This window comes from Pelophylax lessonae (genome assembly GCF_965119305.1).
Source record: "Pelophylax lessonae genome assembly, chromosome: 12".
In the NCBI taxonomy this organism is placed as follows: Eukaryota; Metazoa; Chordata; class Amphibia; order Anura; family Ranidae; genus Pelophylax; species Pelophylax lessonae.
Genome location: NC_138779.1, coordinates 196006272 through 196032684, shown reverse-complemented (window position 1 = coordinate 196032684; position 26413 = coordinate 196006272). Strand labels below are relative to the sequence as shown.

Here is a 26413-nt window from a genome sequence, read left to right as displayed (position 1 = left end):
CCTGCCAACTGCATCCTCGCCATCCACAATGTTCTTTGCTGTGAGCCTCCTCCTGCTGTGTGTTGGAATCTCCGTCGCTCCAGGTATGTCTTCTCACCCATCCCAACTATTTCCACTTTTTAGGGAGGTTAGACACTATTTTTTTCATATTTTATACCACAGGACTCAGAGGACAAAGTAAGGAGTAAAAATGTTCAATATCTTGTTTAAATGTGTTAAAAGTTGTTTTTATGTGCCGCCACATCGTATATTAAAATGTTCATAGAAACATACAAAAAAGTGAAGGCAGAAACAGACCAGGTGATCTATTGAGCTGGTCAATTTTTAACCTTTTATCTTACTGTGAATCTATGAATATCACAGGCATATTTACATTCATTTATTGTTGATTAAGTCACTACCTCTGCAGGAAGGTTGCAGCATCCACCACTATTTTGGTGAAATAATACTTTCTAAGGTTAGTTTTGAACTTTCCTCGTGCTACTTAGATCATGCCCTTGTGTCCTCGGCTTCATGTTGAAAATACTGTGTTCCTGAACTTTATACTGTATATTCTTCATATATTTATTTACATATACAGTATACTATATACTCTATCATACTGTATACACTTTATATATTTAAAGGTCTACTAGCTTTTGTTCTTCTGCTTTTTAGATCATACCCTCATGTTTTCAGCTTCATATTGAATATACTGCTTTCCTGAACACTATTTTCACCCATATGTCAACTTTACCATCTTTCTTGTACAGAGATTTATAGAGAAGCAAGGGGAAGGAAAAAAGTGAGGAAAAGAGGGGAAGATGAAGCAGATGGATGGCTAGGTGGATAAATGGGTAGAAGGGTGGATAAATAGATAGACAGACAGATGTACAGATGGGTAGATAGATAGATAGATAGATAGATAGATAGATAGATAGATAGATAGATAGATAGATAGATAGATAGATAGATAGATAGATAGATAGATAGATAGATAGATAGATAGATAGATAGATAGATAGATAGATAGATAGATAGATAGATAGATAGATAGATAGGTGGATTGACAGATAGGTGGATAGATAGATAGATAGATAGATAGATAGATAGATAGATAGATAGATAGATAGATAGATAGATAGATAGATAGATAGATAGATAGATAGATAGATAGATAGATAGATAGATAGATAGATAGATAGATAGATAGATAGATAGATAGATAGATAGATAAATAGATAGATAGATAGATAGATAGATAGATAGATAGATAGATAGATAGATAGATAGATAGATAGATAGATAGATAGATAGATAGATAGATAGATAGATAGATAGATAGATAGATAGATAGATAGATAGATAGATAGATAGATAGATAGATAGATAGATGGACAGACAGACAGACGGGTGGATAGATAGGCAGACGGGTGGATAGATAGACAGATGGGTGGATAGATAGACAGACGGGTGGACAGATAGATAGACAGACAGGTAGATAGTATACCATATATAAGAAAAATGTCCATGATTTCTGCACTCAAATCTATTGAACAAAAAGAAATAATGTATAAAAACATACAAAGATCGAAAGGTTACATACCAATGGTTTCGGGCTCAAATTAGTTCATCCTTCTGCAGGTTAGAACACATACAAATGATTCACAATATCAAACTTCATTATATAGTTTTCTTATTGAGGGACCTAATTAGGCAATAAATCTTTCAATACAAAAAACAAGTATCTCTTATCTCATAATATCCTGAATCTCAAATCGATGGCTGCACAGGCTAAGTTCGTTCTCTATGTAGTTACTGAAAAGATCCTGGTTCAAAACCTATATTCAAAACACATATACCTGTACTTACTTAAAAAACGAATAACGTTAAAAATAGATACAAAATTGACATTTCAATAACAAGACCCTATATTGAATCCTAATAAATGTTTGCACATAAAATCCATCACCGGAAGTATTTTTCTATATAAACTGTCAGAGACAGCATGCACCTCACAAAAACAGGTGCAGATCAAAATCTGAATTTAACCCTTTGGGTTGTAAAGAGTTAGGATGATTATTCCAGTGAACTTCACGTTTTAATTCTCAATTACCACCTCTTCTATAATGGTTTCAATCACCATATAGCGAAGCTGTGCCACTTTATGTTGCATTTGAACGAAATGCCTTGCTAAAGGGAGTTTGATTAATTTATCACGTATAGAGTATTTGTGCCTGGCTATGCGATCTTTTACCTTTTGTGTGGTCTCTCCTACATATAAGGGACCACCTGAACATTTGATGATGTAAAAAACAAAGACTGACAAGTGTGGTACCCCTCAATTTCTATATTCATACCCCAGTGTGGGTGATTCAAAAACTTTCCCTAATCATAGAATTACATTGGGTACAGTTAAGACAAGGGTATGATGATCCATGGTAGTGGGAACCCAAAAAAGTTCTATCAATATTAGTTCTACATCTATGTTGATCAGACTTGACCAGTCTGCTATATAGAGTTCTCCCCTTACTAAATGAAGGTATGAGGACATTTTGAAACTCACAAATTTGGGGATAATTATGCCCAAGGATGGACCAATGCTTTTTTTTACAATATTGTGTATTCATATAGAATGAGAGTAAAATTGTGTAACAAATGGTAGTCTCCTGCCTATATCCCTTCTATCCCCTTTGTCCATTGTATAGTTTCTTACTTTTCTGATTACCTGTCTGGGATAACCCCTTCCTACCAACTTGTCTTCCATTTCATCTAGCCGTCTCTCTCTCTGAATTGGATCATTATCAATCCTTTTAACCTGAGTAAATTGACTCTTAGGGATCCATTTGAATACCCCAAGGGGATGGAAACTCTTATGGCATAACAACTGATTACGATCGGTTGGTTTCACATAAAGATCATTCTATATTCGAACCTCACTAATTCGCAAATGTTTCTAAAAAAGGCATTTTTTTCATGACTATAATTGGTGTTAAATTCCAAACCCGGCACCAAATTGTTAGGATAAGCATGAAATAATAAAAGGGTATCGAAGTCGCCACTCCATATCACAAACACGTCAATAATGAAGTGATACCACCACTTACAGTTATCCTTAACCACTTCTTGACCAGAAGGATTTGCCCTCTTAATGACCAGGCCATTTTTTGCAGTTTGGCACTGTGTGAATTTAACTGACAATTGGGCGGTCATGCAATGCTGTCCTTATTTGTTTCCCACAAATAGAGCTTTCTTTTGGTGGTATTTGATCACCTCTGCGGTTTTTATTTTTTGTGATATAAATGAAAAAAGACAGAAAATTTTAAGAAAAAATTATATTTTCTACTTTTTTCTATAAAAAGTTTCCAATAATCTACATTTTTGTCATACATTTAGGCCAAAAAATATTTAGCTACATGTCTAAAGAAAAAAATCTCAATAAGTGTATATTTATTGGTTTGCGCAAAAGTTATAGCGTCTATAAGCTATGGTGTAAATACTGGAATTTATGCAGCTTTTACTTTCTGACTGCCTATCTCATTTCTTTAAGTACTAAAATGGCAGGGCAGTACAACCCCCTCCCCCCCAAATGACCACTTTTGGGAAAGTAGACACCCCAAGCTATTTGCTGAGAATATTCTATTTTTTTGTAAAAGGTGTTTGTAAAATGACGAAAAAAAAATAAAAAAAAAATGTACACAAAGTTGTCATTGAAATTATATACTGCTCACACATGCCATGGGTATATGCGAAATGACACCCCAAAATACATTCTTCTGCTTCTCCTGAGTACGGGGATACCACACGTGTGAGACTTTTTGGCTAGCCATGTACAGCACCCCCAAATCCAACCACCGCCTTCAGGCTTTCTAAGGGCATAAATTGTTGATTTCACTCCTCACTACCTATCACAGTTTCGGAGGCCATGAAATGCCAAGATAGCACAAACCCCCCCAAATGACCCCTTTGTGGAAAGTAGACACCTCATGCTTTTTGCTGAGAGGCATGTTAAGTCCATGGAATATATTACATTTTGCCACAAGTATCGGGAAAATGACAAATGTATTTATTTATTTCTTTTATACACAAAGTTGTCACTAAATGATATATTGCTCAAACATGCCATGGGTATATGTGAAATAACACCCCAAAATAAAATATGGCTGCTTTTCCTGAGTATGGGTATACCACATGTGTGAGACTTTTTGGCAGTCTAGCCGCATACAGGACCCCCAAAACCAATCACTGATTTCAGGCTTTCTAAGGGCGTAAATTGTTGATTTCACTCACTTTCACTTGATATCACAGTTTCAGAGGCCATGAAATGCCAAGATAGCACAAAACCCCCAAATGACCCCTTTTCGGAAAGTAGACACCCCAAGGTATTTGGTAAGAGGTATTTTGAGTAAGTTGAAGATCTCGCTTTTTGTCACAAAGCTTTGAAATTTGAAAAAAGAAAAAAAAAGACATTTTCTTTTTCTTTTTCTTTCTTCATTTTCCAAAACAAATGAGAGCTACAAAATACTCACCATACCTCTTGCAATAATTTTTATTAGAATTTTCAAAGAAACAATGGTACATAACAGAAAATAGTACTTTGCATGATAGCATGTGGTCGTACACAACAGGAACAGGAAGATCAATAATCAAAGGTCAGAAGAATGAACATCAGTACATAAGTACAGTAAACATGAACAGTTAAGCAATCAAACAGGATGGAAATAAGCACTTTGCTGCCATATGAGCCATTCTTTGTGAAATTTGGCACCACTGAAAATAGAGTATGCATATGCCTTTTCTAAAGAGAAATGTTTATTCACTAAGCGGACCACATCTAAGTGTGAGGGGGCTACGGGTTGTTTCCAATTTTTAGCTATAACTGTTTTAGCCGCTAAAAGTATATGTGTATACACTGTTCTCATGTCGGGAGGTATACCATCAATACCCAATAGGAGGAGAGCTAATGCTGGCTCAGGTTTGATTAGGAGACCTGTAACATCTGAGAGTATCCCAAAGACCCTCCTCCAAAATCTTGTGAGACCTTTACATTACCAAAAAGTGTGCAAGATCGTACCTATCTGATCGCAATTACGCCAAACAAAGTGGGCTGTGAGCAGGATAAATCTGAGATAGACGATAGGGAGTCAGATACCATCTGGTAACCATTTTCTGATATTGTTCCCAATGTGTGACACACTGTGTTGTTTTGTACGATGTATTGATTGCCAATTTCCATTGCGCATCAGAAAACGTCATACACAGTTCTTTTTCCCATTTAGTCATGTGGGATGTTTTGAGAAAGGAGGATTTTTGCATTAGAGAATTGTAAAAGACAGATATCCCTTTCAGCTTGGAGGCTGGGTCCATGAGATATCTCCACAACAGTGTAGGGAGGACAATCCTAGGTGGAGGACATTTCAATAGGAAGCTTACAATACTGTTGTAGGTAAGGACAGCTGAAGGCGGAAGGGAGAATTCTCGTTGTAGGGTTTGAAAGGGTTTGATAGAGTTAGTGTGGAACAGTTGTGACACCGTGTCAATGCCGGACAAAGTGAATTTGTGTATATGGGCATATGGAAGGAGAATACTCATAGTAGACAGGGGTATAGATATGTGCGTATTAGGCTGGGATTTCGGAAGTCGTGCGACAAGGAATCGCCAGGATTGAAGTGATGCTTGCGTTGTTACCGGGAGTGTTTGGAGTGTTAGGGGCTTCCACATGTCTGCCAGAAGTAGTGTAAATAGGTCAGGTGACTTGGATAGTGTGGATTCTATCGGGATCCACGGGAGAGAGATATTATAAGTTCTATGAGTGAACCAGTGTTGTAGAGAGGCCAGGCGTGATGCGTGGTAGTAATCCCCGATATCTGGGTACCCTAGACCACCCACAGATTTATGCCGAGTCATGTCAGTATAAGCACAACGTGCCCTTTTGCGCTGCCAAATAAAGGTACGTAATAGTTTGGCAAGAGAGTTAATATAACGTTTGGGGATAGGTATTGGAAGAGTACGAAATATATACAGTAATTTAGGTAGACACATCATTTTAAATGCGGCTATTCTTCCAGTCCAGGATAGTTCCGTCTTTTTTATTTTGGCTATGTCCCCCGAAATGGAGGTTAAAAGTGGGTGCATATTAGCAGCTGCTAGGCCAGAGATGGGGAACGTTAAGAGAATGCCCAAGTATTGAAGTTCTTGACCAGTCCATGTATAGGGTAATCGTTGCTAAAGATGCGCACGGGTGTGTTCATTTACACCCATGTTTAGGATAACAGATTTACTAAAGTTAACCTTATAGTAAGAGATGGCGCTAAAATTTTGTAAAATATCATGTGCTGTGGGTAAGGACACGATGGGGTTCGTAAGGCTGAGGATGACGTCATCAGCAAAGAGCGTGATAACGTGTTGGGAGCGTTGAAATTTAGAGCCCGAAACCAGTGGACTTTGTCTGAAAGTTTCTGCTAAGGGTTCAATCATTATAATGGCGAGTACCATTCGTTATCTGAAAGGCTTTGGACAGAGTGCCTGCTGAAAGCACTCTAGCCGAGGGAGCCGTGTACAGAGTCATGATGGCCGATAAGATCGAGCCATTAAAGCCGAATTTCTCCAGCACAGCCTTCATGTATCCCCTGTGGACTCGATCAAACGCCTTCTCTGCGTCTATGGACAAGAGCAGAGAAGGCGTTTTCGTGCGTTCGGCGTGATGGAGCAAGTTAATGACCCTTCTTGTGGCGTCAGGGGCTTGCCTACCCCTGACGAACCCCATCTGGTCCTCTTTTATTAGAGAAGGCAAAATCAGCGCTATTCTTTTGGCAATAAGTTTAGCATAAATTTTGATGTCATTGTTTAAAATTGAGATAGGCCTAAAGTTAGCGGGAGTGGTAGGGGGTTTACCCGGTTTAGGGAGGGTGGTAATGTTGGCCTGTAACATTTCAGGTGGTAAGGATCCTCTTGTGACCGCAGTAGAGAATAGGTTTAAGAGGTATGGTGATAGACTATCCTGTAGGGACTTGAAATATTCATTAGTAAGACCGTCTGGTCCTGGGGATTTATTTAGTGGCATGGCTGCAAGAACATCAGATAACTCTTTTGGGCAAAAGGGCTTATTTAGTTGCATCAACGCGTCCTCTGTTAACGTGGGGAGGCGGAGTTGGTGCAAGAAATTCTGAATATCCTCATCCATGGGTTGGGGAGTGTCTGCATCAAGCTTGAGGTTATATAAAGAACTATAATAATCCGCGAACGCGTCAGAGATTTCCTGAGGGTGGGAGTGCTTAACACCTGTGCGGGGGTGTGTGAGGGAATCAATCTTGGTTTTAACTCTCCGCGCTTTGAGTCTAGAGGCCAAGAATTTACCAGCTTTATTGTGGGCCGAATAGTATCGCATGTGGAGGCGCGCTAACATAGTATCATGACGTTCATATAGGAGTCTCCTGAGGTCTGCTCGAAGAGCACACAATTTGGAGGCATTAGATGGGGATGGTGCAGTTTTGTTTGTAGTGTCCAAAGTGTGAATATCATGAATGAGATCTTCCATCTTACGACGGAATTTATTTTTCAATCTGGAGCCCAGTTGGATTAGAAGTCCTTGTACAAAAGCTTTGTGCGTGTTCCATAACGTGTCAGGGTCCACGTCAGGAGTATCATTGATGAGAAAGAACTCATCCAACTGTGATTTCAAAAATTTTATGGATTCTGGATCTGACAAAATGGAGTTGTTGCATCTCCAAATGAAAGTGGGGGGAGAGGTAGGACGGATAGATAAAGACATATGAATGGCGGCATGGTCTGACCATGTGATGGGGGATATAGATGTACTAGCAACATGTGGTAGCGTTAGGATGTCAACCAAAAACATGTCAATCCTGGTATAGGAATTGTGGCTGGCTGAAAAAAAAGGAATAATCCCATTCTTCCGCGTGTTGGTAGCGCCACACGTCATGAAGCCCCTCAGAGTAAATGAGAGCAGCAAGGGAGGGGGCAGAAGATCGCCCTTTGAAGGAGGCATCCATGGCGTGGTTCGCCACCAAGTTGAAATCCCTGCACATAACTAATTTCCCAGACTTGAGTTTGTTGACCTTAGCACATGGTTTGCGGAGGAACCGCAATTGATGCGTGTTAGGGGCATACACATTCACTATGGTGTACAAACAATTGTCAATGGTACAGTTAAGGATGATATAACGGCCATCTGTATCCAACACCACCCTAGTATAGGCGAAGGATACAGATCCGCCAATAGCTAACAGGACCCCTCTTTTTTTCTCTTTAGCTGAGGATTGGAAAATGTGAGGGTAAGCAGTATGGGAGCAGTTAGGGCTCTGGTCAAACTTAAAATGAGTCTCCTGAATAGCTAGGATATCTACTTTGTGGGAACAGGCCTCCTTCCACATGGAGTACCTCTTTGCAGGATGATTAAGTCCTTTAACATTTAGGGATAATAGTTGCAAGGACATGGCATAATATAACGATTATGATGTAGATGAGTAAAACAGTAAAAGGAAGTGGTATATTATAGTGTATAGCGGTGTCTAGTAAATACCGTATTGAAACCAAACGAGTTTGGTTAGAGTAGAACAGTCCGACAAGCAGTAGGTCACTTCCAACACAGTGACCAGAGACACAGTGGCAGTCCGAGAGGGTTCTGGCACAATGCAGAAATGTACTTCGAAAGTTCCTGATCTGTAAGAAAGGGTAGGAAACGAGGAAAACAAAAAGAACAAACAAACAAAAACATACTGAAGGTAAAAAAAGACAAGGTCCTAGTGGACCAAGTGCGCAGCTGGGGCTGCACATCCGGTGGGGAGAAGGGCACGGTATAGGATGCAACTTAGAACTGGGGTTCCCAGTCCGACCGTCTAGAGTGCGTTTTACGAACATCATTTGTGGCGGTGAGAGGATCTCGAGGGACGAGAGACGACTTGCCAATCTGGTTGCACGTGCTGGAATCTAGGTTCCTTGCTTTGTGGTTGAGGATCAGAGGAGTCAGGAAGAATATTCCATTGGCGGAGACATCGTAGGCCTTGTTCCATGGTGGTTATCTGGGAGGTTGATCCTTGATGAGTTACGCAAAGTTTGGCCGGGTACTTCCATTTATACTGAATTTTGTTATTGCGGAGAGCTTTGGTAATCGAGTTGAGATTACGTCTCGATTGAAGAGTGTACTGAGAAAAATCTGGGAGGATCTGCAGTGATGCGGCTTGATCAGGAAGATGGTCTTTCCTTCTAAAGGTTTCCAGAATCTTTTCTTTGCTTGAAAAAAGTGGATTCTCAATAATACATCTCTGGGTATCTCTTGAGGCAGAAAGGATGGTTTCGGGATACGATGTATTCTATCTATAGTTAGATCTGCATCAGTGAGTTCAGGAACAGCTTTGGAAAAGAGATCCCTAACAAATCCTGGTAGTTGCGGAGATTGAATTGATTCTGGAATGCCCCTGATCTTAAGGTTATTACGCCTCGATCTATCCTCCAGATCAGCTATTTTGGTTTGCATACGGTGAAAGTCATCTTGTAGAGATGAATGAGAATCAATTAAGGCATTATGAGAAACGGCAAATTCTCCCATCCTACCTTCAACAACATCCACTCTGTCACCCATATGGTGTAGTTCTTTTTGACAGTACTTTATGGAGACCAGGATGTTTGTTTCAATGGATGTATGGAGTAATGATAGCATTTCCCTCAGTGTGGTGTCTGACACTGGTTGGCCCGTAGTAGGCAGGCTTGCAAAAGGGTTTAGCTGCGGTGTGTAGGCCCAGACCTCTGGTTGTGTAGTGGCATGGCTGCTTACTTCCATAGAGGAGCTCCTGTGCCGTTGCGAGTTGTCCTCCCTCCTCGGCTTTGACTTTGCCGGACTCTGCGTAGATGGAGTTGAAGGAGAAGAATCGGAGGATCGGGCGGATAGCATCAGGGAGCCGTCTGCTGAGCACTCTGGAGGTCCCTGTGTTGCCGTTCGCGGTATTTCTGAGGTCGCCGCTAGAGGACCTGGCGAGCGTGCACCGGAAATGTCACCGCCGCCATGATGGAACCCCGTAGATGCCGGCTGAAAGAATTCGGAGACCTTGCGGAGTTGCGGGGCTGCTGATCTCCTCTTCGTCATCTCGGCGAGAGGCAGGCACTGTTCCCCCAAGAGAATCCGGTGGTCTAGAGCGGCTATCACCGTTGTGTCGGGCCGTAGATGTGGAAAGGTACGGACGGAGCTAGGAGAACCCTGTTCATGCGGCCATCTTGGTCAGCGGTCGCCACGCCCCCCCCCCCCTCACCATACCTCTTAACAAATACATTGGGGTGTGCCAAACATTTTTTACTTGTGGCAAAATATAAAATATTCCATGGACTCAACATGCCTCTAGCTTGGAGCGTCTACTTTCCAAAATGGGGTTATTTGGGGGGGGGGGGGGATTGTGCTATTTTGACATTTCAGGGCTTCAGGTAGTGAGGAAGCAAAATAAGCAATTCATGCCCTTAGAAAAGCTGAAGGCAGTGATTGGTTTTCGGGATCCTGTAAAAAGTTAGGCTCCCAAAAAGTCTCAAGTGGTATCCCTGTACTCAGGAATAGCAGCAGAATGTATTTTGGGGTATCATTCCACAAATACCCACGGCATGTGTAAGCAACATATTATTTAGTGTCAACTTTTTGTAAAAGAAAAGAAAAGAAAAAAAAATGGTAACTTTCCGAAAACTTGTGGCAAAATATAAAATATTCCATGGACTCAACATGCCTCTCAACAAGTAGCCCGGGGTGTCTACTTTCCAAAAAGGGGTCATGGGGGGGGGGGGTATTTGAACTGTCCTGGCATTTTATGCCCAATATTAGAAGCTTATGCCACACATCACCCACTCTTCTAACCACTTGAAAGCCCAGCCTTTTCTGACACTTTTTGTTTACATGAAAAAATTACTTTCTATTTCTAGAAAATAATTTTAAATCCCAAACATTATATATTTTTTTAAAGCAGAGGCCCTACAGAACAAAATAGTGGATATTGCAATTTTCTTTGTCACACGGTATTTGCACAGATATTTTCCAAACGCAATTTTATTGCGAAAAAAAAAACAATTTTTTAAAAATGTATTGCACAAATACACTATATATTGCCCATTTGTTTGATAAAATATAAAAGATGATCTTATGCTGAGTACATAGATACCAAACATGACATGCTTTAAAATTGTGCACGTCCATGCAGCGGCAACAAACTACGTACATTTTGAAAAGCCTTTACAGGTTACCACTTTAGATTTACAAAGGAGGTCTACTGCAAGAATTACTGCCCAAAATCTGATGTTCGCAGCGATACCTCACATGCATGGTGCAATTGCTGTTTACATATGACACCAGACCGAAGCTTGCGTTCGCCTTTGCGCACAAACACGGGGGGGGGGGACAGGGGTGCTTGAAAATTTTTTTATCATCTATTTTGCTTTTTTATTTCATTTTGACACCTTGCCTTTCATTTTTTTTTTTTTTTTTTTTTTTTTAGCATTTTTATTGTTATCACAGGGAATTTAAATATCCCCTATGATAGCAATAAGTAGTGTGACAGGTACTCTTTTTTTCAAAAAATTGGGGTCTATTGGACTGTAGATCTCTCCTCTGCCCTTAAAGCATCTGTCACACCAAGATTGGTGTGATAAGATGCTTTCCCAATTTCCCAATGGCACTGTTTATATCTGGAGAAACCGAAGTCATGAAATGCTCGTAGCTTCCGGTATCTTAGGCCATAGAGATGATTGGAGCCATTCTGGTCTCCAATCAGCTCTATGGTCAGCTGACGGAACCACTGGCTGCAGTCTCGGGTTACCCAGTGGGACAGGAGAGCCCGAGAAAGCCGTAGAAGGCGGCGGGGGTGGGGGGAGTCCTTGTAAAAGCAGTCTAGCGGCTAATTATCTGCTAGGATTGCTTCTTCATGAAAGCTGACCGCTGCCTGTAAAAAGCAATACCAGAAAGTGTGTAGTATGCCCACCATTAGACCTCCCAGCATCTACCCACTTCTAATGATGGGCATACATTGCATGGTCCATGGGCTGAAGGAAAAAAAGAACATAGTAGATTCCTCTATTCACATCGATTGACGTGGAAGAATAAATCTCTGCCAAGAAAGGTGTTAAAAAAAATATGGCGAAGCATAGGGGAGATCTGCCCTCTGTCCTCCCCATCCCCTATGCTTCGCCATATATGCTTTTTTTAACTGTGGTGGTGAAATCACCTCCTCCAGCGCTATAATCATTGATTATGTATATGGTGAGAGCAAACGCTTTTGCTGTCAGAATAAACAAATCAGTGCTGCAGCTGATGGGCGTACCTGCAAAGCAAACAATGGCTAACAATAAAACACAGTAACAATAAAACATGACAATAGAACAGTATATTATAAAGTACAGTAAAAGTAGAAAGAGTTGGAAAGTAGAGTAAGAACAGAAAATGAGCTCAACAAAATGACAACTATTTTTGGCTTTTTTATTTTTACATTTTTATTTTTTATTTTTTTTATTTGTATTTTTTTTTTTTTTTACACTTTTTTTCTAACTGTAAAAAACCTGTTCCAGGCTAGGGTCTCTCAAAATGCGATAGCCAACTGTGACAGGAAGTCAGGTAAATCTGGGAATGTAGTCACAGGCAGGAGATACATTTCCACCTGATTTAGAAAGTTCACTAGTTGCTATAGGGTGTTGGCTACAGAGCTAGCCAGCAGGAAGTTGAACAGACTTCAGCTGTTCAGAATGAGGAAATGAAGGCCTCTATAATTTGTCCAAAGGAAGTCCTATTGATTGCTGCCTCCTGTCGCCGTGTGGGCTGGGAGAGGAGGACAGACGGATGTGTGCCTCCCGACAAGCTGGTGAGCATGGGAGAAGACCCCCTGAAGTGATGTGCGCTAAGGAGGGTAAACAAGTGTGAAGACTTCTCAAAGGTGAGGACATGGACTGTTTTTCTATGTGGAAAGAAAACAAAGGGACATGTTCCATATGAAGAGGAAAAGGGACATGTTAAATGAACTGTTTGCCGTGTGAAGAGATAAAACATGGACTATTGAGAGTCTGCTGTATGACCAGCCAAGTCTGCCCAACAGTAGGTTGGGGACAGACTTCATTAGATAGGTTCCAGTGTGTGAGAAGGTAGCCGCCCACAGTGGCAAGAATTTATTTTGTTTTATTTTATTTTGGCTGTTTTGAGGCTTGCAATTGTGTGAAGTAAATTGCATGAATAAAACAGTGTTGTTTGCAACCACTGCTCGGCTATCTCTCTGTGAAAACGCACCCCCAAAGGGGTCATCCACACCCGCCACCGAGCTAATCCCTTACACAACATCTTTCGAGACCCTGTGTGAAAAGAGTGCCCTAGACTGTGCCATTGCTATACCCTATACTAGTACTCTACTAGTGTGTGGTAGCAAGGGAAACAGTCCCTGATGCAGAGACCAGGTTGGCCAGGACAGGAGGGAAAAAAATAGCGGGTGTCTCGCTTATATCCGCGTTTCCTGCAGACACAACATCTTCTTTGGGGTGCTCTTTGGATAGGAGTACTACTAAGGACATCCGGAAAATGCCTCCCATGCAGCCGACTCACTGCATCTGGATTGTGAATTTGGGCCACAGCACATTCTGGATAGAGAAGGGCTGTGATGATCTCTTCCTGGATTTTTAGGAAGGATCCACTTCGTCCTGACGCTTTGTATAGCACATAAGCATTCAGCAGAGCCAATTGAAATAAGTATACAGACACTTTTTTTGTACCAGTGTCTGGCCTTAGGGGCAATTAGGTATGGCGCCATCATCTGGTCGTTGAAGTCCACCCCTGCCATATTAAGGTTGTATATGTGGACACAGAGGGGCTTCTCAACAACACCAGTTGCCGTTGCAATTTGGACTGTCGTATCTGCGTGAATGGAGGACTGAAAGAACACATTTCATCTGTCCCTCCACTTCACTGCAAGCATTTTATCAGACTTCAAGCAGGCTCTCTCCCCTGTCTAAGTCTGGTATCTACAAGCCTTTGGGGGAAGCCCTGGCGATTAGGTCGCACGGTGCCACATGCGCCAATTGCAAAATCAAAAAAGGGGATTAAAAAGTGTCACGCTTGTGAAATCGTCCATGTATAAATAAGGGTGACACCAAGTCCCAAACAATCTTGCTACTGCTCCCCATGTAATCTGGGCAGTTGGGGGGCTCCACATGGGTGCTATCTTTTTCTGTGAACCCAGAAACTACATGTATAGCCTGTTGTCCTGACACAGAGCTTATACATCTTGACCCCCTATCTAGCACGCTTGCTGGGGAGAAACCCCTCAAGGTTGAGCTGCACTAGTACCGACACTCTGCTGCATACGAGAACCCTGCAGTTGTTGCACCTCAGCAACAGAAGAATGTGGTCGGGTACGCCTAACCTTAGCAGGGACCACTACTCCGTCGTCATAGCTATCTGTCAGGGTGCCGCTGCACTCTACAGGTTTAAATACTGAGCCTGATTCTGACAGTGTGGCTCAGTATTCTCATCTGTCATGCTCAGCATCGTGTAGGCCTCTTCACTAGTGTACCTCTGTTTGGACATTTTGGCCAATACATTTATAGGTACCTAGTGCAACTCACAGGTAAAAAAGCATCTGGTTGTCAAGGACTGTTTGAGCCGCTACCAAAAAATGTAACTGCTAGTACTAGCAGAGATCAGGCCTAACTCTGCTAAGGGTGCTGTTTAGTGTGCTGTGTATTGGAAGTGACAGTAATCTGCTGATTCTGCACTTCTTGGGGGGGGGGGGGGGGCTAAACACAGGCGCTGGCAGGTGTCGGGGCTGATCCTGCTAACGCTAATGCTGCGTTTTGGGAACATTAAATTATTGGGGACGCTAGTATAGTTCTGATCAGATCAAAGATATTGATCCATTCAGACACTATACTAGTAATGGAGGTGTTTAGTGTGTGTGTGTGTGTGTGTCACTGGCTATTAAAGCATTAAAATGTATTACTAAAAATGCGGCGGGCAATCTGATGCTGTCCTGGATTGACGCTAAGTAATGTTAACGCTAACTGATGTCACCTGTGACACTAATACAGTGAGCAGAAAAAAGATCTGTTCACTATAATAGTGACACAGGGCAATAGAGGGGTTAACTGGGGGTGATCAGGGGGTTAAATGTTTATAGGGGATATATGGCGGGGACCCTAAACCTATCTGGGACTTCCAGTAACTGCCTATCACACTAACTGAAGTAACAAGTGACACTAATACAGTGATCAGTAAATTGTCTGTATACTGTAATTAGTGTACACTGTGAAAGGGGTGATCAGGGGGTTAAATATTTATTGGGGGATATATGGCAGGGACCCTAAACCTATTTGGGACTACCACTAACTGCCTCTTGCACTAACTGAAGTCACAAGTGATCAAAAATTTTTATAGTGTGCACTGTGACAGGGAGTGAAATGGTTAATTAGGTGGTGATCAGGGGGTTAAAAGTGTGCCTATGTGTACTGGTGTCAGTGTAGTGATTCTGTACTCATGGTGGATGTTATCTCCTCCCACGCTGGAACCGAAAAGGACTCCAGGAAAGGAGATGACATCATATCCTGTGCCTATGTTTACATTACACAGGCACAGGAGGTTCTGCTATTGGTCAGAACCGATCAGCAGGTCCAGGCCAAAAATCATTGGCCTGGACCTGATGACTGATCAGTTCTGAACTGAATCAGAACATCGGGGGTGGCGGGCACATGCCCCCCTATCCCCACGCGAGACCCCCATACAGGTACGGCGATTCGCGCCGCCAAGCCAGCCTGCTGCCGTATATATGTGGCGGGCGGTTGGCAACTGGTTAAAGAGAACATTGTCTTAAATAAAATAATGTTCATAAATGTGTTTGCGTATGGGGGGGGGGGGGCGACATTGGAATCCATAGTTGCTCTGAGCTGTCTATAATGAATTTCCTTGTACAAAAAAACATTTTCCTCCAAAATAATTTTCAAAAGGCTCAACAAGAATTTAATCTGTACTGTTGTATTAAATCGTGACTTTTCCCATAGATGACAACACGCTTCCAGTCCCAAATTATGTGGGAAAGGCTTGAGGTGTCCCAGGTGACTGGGATGGAACCAGAAGGCACACTGACTTTATTACCCTTATCCAAAAAATAAGTATCTTTTATAAACAAACGTGTCTCAAAAATAAGAGGTGTAATACACCTATCCAGATATTTGGCCAGTGGTGCTGTCACTGATTCCATGCTGGACACTATAGGGCGACTTGGCGGATCATAAGCATTTTTGTGGATCTTAGGTAAAATGTACAATACAGGAGGTATTGGAAATTCGGCACTAAAGTACTGTATGTCTGTGTTTCACTGTCAATAATTTTCTCATCTACTGCCCATTTCAAAAGATCCCTAATTCTTTTTTGTATGCAAAATACTGTATTACACTCCAAGCGTGCATAGGTATTGTTATCAGGTAGCGGTCGCATGATTTCCCTATCGTATTTAACTGTGTCCATCACTACAATGGAGCCTCCTTTGTTGGCAGGCTTGATAAAATTATCCTGCCTAGCCGACACAGAGACAAGCGCTGCAATTTCATCACAATTTAACCACTTAAGCCCCGGAAGATTTTACCCCCATTCCGACCAGGGTTTTTTTTTGCGATTCGGCACTGCATGACTTTAACGGACAATTGCGCGGTCATGCGACGCTGTACCTAAACAAATTTGACGACCTTTTTTCCCCACAAACAGAGCTTTCTTTTGGTAGTATTTGATCACCTGTGCGATTTTTTGATCATGCGCTATAAACAAAAAAAGAGCGTCAATTTTGCAAAAATAACAATATTTTTCACATTTTTTTATATGAAATTCCCCCCAAAAAATTTAAAAATCAACATTTTTTAACATTTTCGGCCAATTTGTTTTATGCTACATATGTTTGATAAAAAAAATTGCAAAAAGCATATTTTGATTGGTTTGCGCAAAAGTTATCGCGTTTACTAACAAAGGGAAAGATTTTTGTTGTTTTTTTTTTTAACGCGTAATGGCTGTGATCTGCGTTTTTTTTTTTGCGGTACTGCGACATTGCGGCGGACAGATCGGACCCTTGACTGACATTTTTGACACTTTTGGGGTTACCAGTGACATTACTACAGTAATCAGTGCTATACATATGCACTGTTACTGTAAAATTACACTGGCAGTGAAGGGGTTAACTTTTTTTGAGAGGGAGGGGTTATGTCTGTCCCTAGGGGCGTGATTCTAACTGTGATTGGCTGTGGCTTGAGGTGTAGGAACAATGATCAACGGTCCTACATAGTAGAACCGTATAATCACTATATTCCTACACAGGGGAGAATGACAGGCGGCTTGTTTACATCGGGTCCACTGGTCACACGTGCGGGGGGGGGGGTCCGTGACCGCGCGGGAGCGCGCCTCCGGCGGCGCACGCTCGCTCCCTAGACCCTCACAAGCTAGCGACGTAGTACTACGTCGCTCTGCCTGTGAGGGGCTGACCGCCGCAGTAAATAGTCGTGCGGCGGTCGGCAATCGGTTAAATTGTTAGGTGTATGATCTATCAATGTACGATCTACTAAAAATAGCTTAATATCCTGATCAACTTTTTTATGTATAGCTCTACTGCAGGTAGAAGAAGTTGGAGTTGTTTTTTTACTTTTGTTGCACAAATTTAAATTTCTTATAGATAATGGAATAGAATCTGTACAGGTCCTGTTTTAAAAAAAAAATTGTTAACACGTACTTTCGGGCAAAAACCCAATCCCTTATTAAGTACATGTGAATCAGTCTCTGACAATTCAACTGAAGAAATATTATGTACCACATTTTACATTACTGTCTAATCCTTCTGGTCGTCACTCCTCGTTGTCCTTGATTTCTTGTGCTGATTAACCCCCCCCCCCCCCTCACCTCCTCCTATAGGGGGATCCTGGACGATGACTGCAAGATCCCTAAGAGTCAATTTACATAGCTACATAGTTGTTGAGGTTGAATGAAGACAATAGTCCATCCAGTTCATCCTGTGTTGGTGTGTGTGACCCTAATCATCTCTCGTACCGAATTCATACATACTGAATGTTCTGATCCTTGAGATGTACGTCCAAGAGTCTTTTGAAGTAGCCATACTTCCCGCAGAAACCACCTCTTGTGGTAGAGAATTCCACAATCTTGTAGCCCTAACAGTAAAGAACCCCCTGCATTACCTGAGGTTAAAACGCTTCTCCTCTAATCACATTGTATGCCCTCGAGTCCTCATGCAATCCCTTTGACTGAATAGCTTTTTTTCTATGCTGAGATCACCATTGAGGTATTTATAAATTGCTATCATGTCCCCTCTCAGGCATCTCTTCTCCAGGGAGAATAAATCAAGCGATTGCAGACGCTCTTCATAATTAAGGTCCTCCACTCCCCTAATTAGTTTAGTTGCCCTTCTCTGGACTCTCTCCAGCTCCAATACATCCCTCCTGAGGACTGGCGACCAGAACTGGACAGAATACTCCAGATGCGGTCGGACCAGAGTTTTATAAAGTGATAGAATTATAGTTTTATCTCTGGAATACATCCCTTTCTTTATGCATGCCAATATTCTGCCGGCTTTTGCAGCTGCCGCTTGACATTGCATGCTATTGCCTAGTCTATCCTCTACTAAGACTCCCAGATCTTTTTCCATTTTTGATTCCCACAAAGGTTCCCCCCTAAAGTGTATTGTGCTTTTAAGTTTTTAGTCCCCAAGTGCAAAACCTTACACTTCTCCACTGGGGTTAAAAGGATTGTTAGTGACCCAATTCAGAGAGAGAGACGGCTAGATGAAATGGAAGACAAGTTGGTAGGAAGGGGTTATCCCACACAGGTAATCAAAAAAGTAAGAACCGATACAATGGACAAAGGGTATAGGAGGGATATAGGCAGGAGACTACCATTTGTCCCACAATTTCATTCTCATTCCATACAAATACACAATATTGTAAAAAAAACATTAGTCCATCCTTAGGAGAATTATCCCCAAATATGTGAGTTTCAAAATTTCCCCATATCTTCATTTTGTAAAGGGAGAACTCTATATAGCAGACTTAGCATATCTGATCAATATAGCCGTAGTACTAATATTTCTAGAACTTTTTTTGGGTCCCCCTAACAATGGGTCACACCCTTGTCTTAACTGTACCCAATGTAATTACAGTATTTGAATAAGGGAAAGTTTTTGAATCACCCACACTGGGGTATGAATATAGAAATTGAGGGGTACCACACTTGTCAGTCTTTGTTTATTTACATCATCAAATGTCCATGTGGTCTCTTATATGTAGGAAAGACCACTCAAAAGGTAAAAGATCGCATAGCCAGGCACAAATACTCTATACGTGATAAATTAACCAAACACCCCCTTTAGCAAGGCATTTCGTTCAAATGCAACATAAAGTGGCACAGCTTCGCTATATGGTGATTGAAGCCATTCCCCATTATAGAAGAGGTGGTAATCGAGAATTAAAACTTAAAAAACTTGAAGTTCACTGGAATAATCATCTTAACACTTTGCAACCCAGAGGGTTGAATTCAGATTTTGATCTGCACCTGTTTTTGCGAGGTGCATGTCGTCTCTGACAGTTTATGTATGGCACTTTTCCACTGCAAGTACCGGCTCGGCTCCACTCGGCACTGCTTGGTCCTGCTCGGCTTGGTTTGCTTTTCCACTGTGTGGTACGAGTCGGCACCTTTCGGCACTGTATAGGCTCTATTAAGCTTGGTTTGCTTTTCCACTAAAGTAGTAAGTGGGTGGAATTACAACGATTCTCTGACCAAAGAGTGGCTAGTAGTGACAAACAATCAAGGCTGCATGCAAAGGATTGTGGGATACAGTATAGGTACGGAATGCTTGGAACCACAACCGAGGTGGTACTGTTTAAGCGAGCCGTACCGAGCCGTACCATGTAGTGGAAAAACGCTGCCGTACCAAACCATACCGAACCGTTCTAACACGTACCATGTGGTAGCATGCAATGGAAAAGCGCCAAAGCGAGCCAAACCGATCCGTTCCATGCAGTGGAAAAGAGCCAATAGATAAATACTTCCGGTGATGAATTTTATGTGCAAACATTTATTAGGATTCAATATACGGTCTTGTAATTGAAATGTCAACTTTGTATCTATTTTTAAAGTTTTATAGCTTATTCGTTTTTTAATTAAGTGTAGCACCCTCCTAGGTAGGTGCTAGAGAGAGAGTATAGTTTTGGATCTTTTCTGCTTGCCCAGAAGGATTGCCAGGTGCATCTATATTGTTCTCTGCCTACCAAAGAGCAGGCAGGGCTGGAGGTCCTGCAAACCTGACTGGAAGAGAGACACTGGAAAGGATCTGATTCTGCATATAGTGAGTACAGATCAGTATCATGGGGCCTGTCCTGAGGGGGGCCATGACTGAAGCTAGAAGAGTCAGTGAATGGGTGTCAGTAAAGGGGATGCTAGAGAGTGTCCTGAAGATAATGTAGTTCATCAAGTCTGTTGCTGGAAAGAGAGCAAGGAGAATTAACCATTTCCATACACGTGGCAGTATGGTTAAAGCAGTGTGACTGCTTCCACAAGTAACCTGGTGAGGCCAAGTAAGAGTTGTCCTTATCAACTGTAAATAGTTCAAGTTGGAGTATCCCACTATTCCCTTCTCCCATCCAAGTTCCACAATAAATACCAAAAACCAAAACCCCTGGAGTAATACCCCGTACACACGTTCAGATAATCGGACGACAAAACTCGCTTTCGAATTGATCGCACGATAATCTGATCATTAGTACACAGCTTTGGACAGCCGATCACGACAGTTGGTCCAACAAAATCCGAAGGGACAAACAGGAAAACTTCTGTCGTACGACAGCCTCACTAACGACAATCTTTTCATCAGTACACTATGCGTCCGCTAAACATCGATCGACAAAGACCGCGCATGCTCAGAAACACTAAAATAGCCCAAAAAAAGCCTGGCTGCCATTGTTTTTGTTTTGCACCATCTGATACATAGCTAAGCAACCAGGAAGCTTTTCCAGAATCGTACGACAAAAATCATACGGTTTGTACGCATTGTTGAATTCCATGTTAGTATCATGCAACAGAATGCGAATGATAAGTCGTCCGATTATCTGAACGTGTGTACGGGGCATAAGAATGGATGTGTGAACGTTCCCCAAGTTACTGTTTGCAGGTGATCAGAGGAGGCCCAATGAGTCATCACACAGCAAGCCCTAAGGGGACAGTGCTACCTAAGTATATGTGTTTTGATAATAGGTTTTGTACCAGGATCTTCTCATTAACTATAGAGAGAACAAACTTAGCCCGTGCAGCCATCGATTTGAGATTCAGGATATTATGAGATAAGAGATACTTAAGAAGGACGTGAACGAATTTTAGCCCAAAACTGTTGTTGTGGAACCTTTTGATTTTTGTATATTTATATATATTACTTCTTTTTGTTCAATACATTTGAGTGCAGTAATCCTGGACTTTTTTCTTATATGTGGCCTCTGGTAGGGCCTGATTGCATTCACCTGCAAGTTTAGCTGAGTGCTGTTCACCTCACCTGTTCACTGTTATATACGGTAGTATATATATTGTACTTATGTGTGTGGTTTTTTTTTTTCAGATTTATTTTTTTCATCTTTTCCATTATTGAACATCTCCGGGAACCTGACACAGATTGATGCCAGCGGTGGTGAAGTGTATGGTGTGAGTGGTGACAATAGCATTTACCACTGGGTAAACAATAGCTGGAGGCAAGTTCCTGGAGAGCTTATTCATATTACTGTTGGACCCACTGGAGTTTGGGGTGTGAACCCAGAAAACATTATCCTCAAGATGCAGGGCAATGACTGGATGCCAGTATCAGGTGAAAATTGTGATATTAAATACATTACAAATATGAATAAAAATAGTTTTGTTATTTGTCTACAAAGTCCTAAAATGTTCTGTAATGCTTTATAAAACACAAGGAATTATTTCCATTATTCTCCAGGGGTCTTCAAACTTTCTAAACAAAGGGCCAGTTTTCTGGCCTTTAGACTTGAGGGGGTCAGACTGTGGGCAGTGGGTGTAAAAAATTTCCTGTTGTCAGTGGCAGTAGACAATGCCTCAGGCTTGGTGGTCAGTAGGAGTAATAAAGTTGCCTGTGGTTAGTAGGAAGAGGAATAGTGTTCCATCATTGGTATTGTTGGGAAGAATAGTGCCATCTGTGGTATTAGTAGGAGGATTAGTGCCCCATTCTTTGTTTTATTGGGATAAAGAGTGCCTCATCATTGGTGTCAATGTATAGAACAGTATCCCATTGTTGGTTTCAGGGGGGTTGAATAGTACCCTATTCAGTGCCATCTTAAGTGTGTTAAAGGGCCCCGGGCAATGCAGTGCACTGGGGCCCTGCCTACACAATCACCCACAAGAATAAAAATGCAAAAGATCGATAAGGCGATATTTATTGGTACAGCAGTGCCAGGCTAATGACAGCTTCCAAGTTCGGCAGCTGGGTCCAGTGAACACACACATAGACAGAAGTCAGACTCGACTGTCCTGCGTGTGCTTGTTCCCGTAGAGGCGGACAGGCATTCCTGCAGTTGTAGGCTACCCATCCATGGCCCAAATGGCCTGACAGCAGCACAGGGCCGACAGGCGCTTGCCACCTGCTAAGTTCGGTGGCGGGATGCACACGGGAATCAGGACTAATGCTTGGCTGGGGCTGGGTCACTGGTCAGGTGGGGCCCCAGGGCAACTTCCCAGCGTGCCCATTCAGTAAGATGGCCCTGGCCCCATTGTGGGTGTCAGTGGAAGGAATAATGCCCCATTATTGGTGTCAGTGGGAGGAAGAGTGCCCTATCACTGGTATCAGTGGGAAGAATAGTGCCCTATCATTGATGTCAATAGGAGGAATGGTGCCCCATAGTTGATGTCAGTGGCAGGAATTAGGTGCCATTGTTGATGTCAGTGGCAGGAATTAGGTGCCATTGTTGATGTCAGTGGGAGGTATAGTGTCTAGTATCAGTGGGAGGAATAGTGCCCCAAGGACCGGATAGAGGCAAGCAAAGGGTTGCATCATGTCCCAATGCCGCATTTTGGAGACCACTGCTCTACACCAAAGAACTTAGATCTACAGAGACCATGCGAATAGTTTTAGGTGGAAGCCTATAAACCTATTGGTCGCAACAGTGTGGAGGAGCTAAAAGGGATAGTTCAAATCCCATGTAACTATTATTTTATTCTTCTTGTGGTTTTTACTCTCAGTACAAAAATCCACTGTTTTTTTTTTTTTTTTTTCACCAGGCTTCTTGAAGCAGGTAGATGCTGGTGGTGATAAGTTTCTAGGTGGAGTAAATGCTCAGGACAACGTCTACTGCATTGATCAGAGTTATGCAGTTTCAGGATCTTCCTGTGTGTCCTTAACCCCACTGGATGGGGCACTGAAATATTACAGTTGTGGTCCAAACAGCTGCTGGGGAGTGAACAGAGACAATAATATTTACTATCGCCACAACGTCAGCTCAATGGCCTGCCAGGGAACCCAATGGGAGCAGGTTGAAGGCAGTCTGGAGATGATAGAGGTTGGAACAGATGGTTTGGCATTTGGGGTCGATTCAAAAGGCCAGGTCCTCAGAAGGTATTTTTTCAAACTTTTTTTGCAGTGACATTAACTATGTATGCAGTGGCATAGAGGCAATGTGTATGTAAATGTTACATTGCTAAATGTTAATAGTATATGCTGATAAGTAGAAGATCTCTCTTATTGCCTTATCATTCAGTAACCACTGTCTAAAATCACATCAGTATGATAGAAGTTCAGGGACTTTTTGTCCCTTTTTCCGCTTGAGGTGAGGTTGTACTTTTTGAACCCTCATCATAGGGGTAAACTCAAATATAACAATAAACAAGATGTCAACACTAAGATTCGTGATAACAAATCAAGAAATAATATAAATAAGCGTAGCGCTAAATGTGCATATTAAATATATACATACCCTAAATAACCACAAAAATTAGTGCATGTACAGAATTCGAGGGTGTGACAAAAGAATATTATAGTAGAAATGTTCTCTCAAGTGTCCATATAAAAAAAGTTGTGATGTAGGTCACTAATATGGAGTGCAAACAACAGAAGAACACTCAATCCTCTATAGTGTTTAAAGAAACGTAAGATGTGCCACAAGAAAGAAGAACGCCAACAACATTCATCCACAGAGTGTAAGGAAGAAACCCACCAGACAGTGTCCACCTCAGTGTGAACAAAAATTCCTTAACAGATCTATTCAAGTATGGTCAAAAAGCGCTAAAATTATTACAGCTACTCAATCTTCATACAGTAGGTACCCACATGGCGGGCACTCCAACAGTGCGCACTCACATAGATACCATGCAAAAAAGACAACCAACACCATATTAAAAGCATCCAATTGGTATCTGTCTCTGTGTCCTTTTTAAATACTGGCATATATAAAAAAGGGGATTCACTCCAGAAATAAAGAAATTATTCTGACACTCTACAAGACTCTGGTCCGGCCACATCTGGAGTATTCCGTCCAGTTCTGGGCACCGGTCCTCAGGAAGGATGTGTTGGAACTGGAGAGAGTCCAGAGAAGAGCAACAAAAATAATTAGGGGAATGGAGGATATCAGCTATGAGGAAAGACTACAAGCACTGAACTTATTCTCTCTGGAGAAGAGACGCTTGAGAGGGGATATGATATCAATGTACAAATACTGTACTGGCGACCCTAGCATAAGGAACAAACTTTTTAGGGAAATGGAATACAATAAGACACGTGGCCATAACTAAAACTAGAGGAAAAACGGTTTAACCTTAAAATACGCAGGGGGTTCTTTACTGTCAGAGCAGTAAGGATGTGGAATTCTCTTCCACAAGCAGTGGTATCAGCAGGGAGCATCGATAGTTTAAAAAAACTATTAGATGGGCACCTTAAAGACCATTACATACAGGGATATACAATGTATGGTTAACAGCCAACACACTCACACATCATAGGTTGAACTGAAAGGACTGATGTCTTTTTTCAACCTCACAAACTATGTAACCAGGTATCTCTTAGAAGGTCTTTCTGAAATATTGATATTTTAATATTATATTTTGTAACTAATAAACAGATTTCTTGCAGGTATGGAATCACTGCCGAAAACCCTATTGGGTATTTGTGGGTCCCAATGTCTTTTTCTGAAAGATTCAAACACGTCTCTTATGACAATGGCACTGTGTGGCTTATCAGCCAAGATGATAAAGTCTATCTATCTGCAACTGATCCAAATCTCTGGGAAAAAATCACTTCAGAATTTTTTTAGAAGAACAGGATTAATTGCGATCTGAGTCTACGTGGATCCAAACACTGCTCTCTCCATTCAGAAATCTTATCCATTGGTTTTTAGGTGTGTTTGTATTTTTGTTAAAGTTTGCATTGCCGATAAAATCACCTAAGGACTCATTCCCAACGGCTCATGAATCGTGAATAGGTAATTTTTTGAGGTGTTGCTAAACTCCATGTGCGATGTTGCGGCAGCCCATTGAAATCTGTTAGGATTCAGAGATTCATCCTAATGTAACAGGCATGCAGGTGAGGTTGAGTAGCCCCAAACACACACTGTCTGAGTAGAGGGCCGCTCACCTGCACACCTAATAAATTAGTACGAGCGGCTGGGCCCTTGCAGCCGCTACATTCTAATACACTTCAATAGGCAGCTTGCATGGAGTTTAGAGTAGCTGCAAAAAATGGCCTATTCATGATATATGGGCCTCAGTGCCTATGTGAATGATGCCCAATGCTAGCTATGATTTTAAGTCCATCACACATTTGTATCTTCAGAAATATCTCACAAATATTAAACTTTTTTTTCCCCCAGCAGATTGTGTAGTTTGTTATAACATCAGAGGAATATTCTCAAACAAAATGATTTACTGTATCTAGTATTATCTCAACCATTCAAAATAGTTTATAAATCGCGTAATAAAAAGCAAAGCTCTTGCCCAAAATAGAAGATTTCCAAACCAATGCAAAGAGACTCTGTAAGCTAAGGGGTATTGTTGGATCAAACAGGTAATCATCAAGCCAGTGAAGGGGCTTAAACTCAGAACTACACCAAAAGAAAGGAAGTTTCTGCATTGACCATTGAGAGGACATTTCTGCATTGACCATGACAGACAATAAGGTTCCAGTGGCAATGTTCTTATTGCAGTTCATCAAAGAAAAAAACCTGATTTTCATAGAAAAAAAACGTACACTTTTCTTCGCTTTCAGTTTTTTCCCTAGGTCACCCCATTGTTAGCAAGGGGTGGGCCTGTAACACTGTAGACACAATCAGAAAAAATTTCCAGCTCAGTTCACCAAACAGTTTGCTTACCAACCTAATGAACCTGTCTAACAGTATGTGTAAAAAACAGGGGTTTAGTTAACACTCATCTGCAAACGCATGTGTAAGCTTC

At 41.7% G+C, this 26413-nt stretch overlaps 1 protein-coding gene across 1 annotated transcript; it reads left to right on the top strand.

Moving 5' to 3' along the window:
- LOC309568327 (fish-egg lectin-like) lies at window positions 1-25278 on the top strand (the record flags this gene model as incomplete). The annotated part of the gene is made up of 4 exons (XM_082273991.1): window positions 1-83; window positions 21591-21833; window positions 23255-23588; window positions 25098-25278. Exons 1-4 carry the CDS (start codon window positions 29-31, stop codon window positions 25276-25278), a joined length of 813 nt encoding a protein of 270 aa, XP_082130117.1. The 5' UTR covers window positions 1-28.
- Window positions 25279-26413: the final 1135 nt, after the last annotated feature.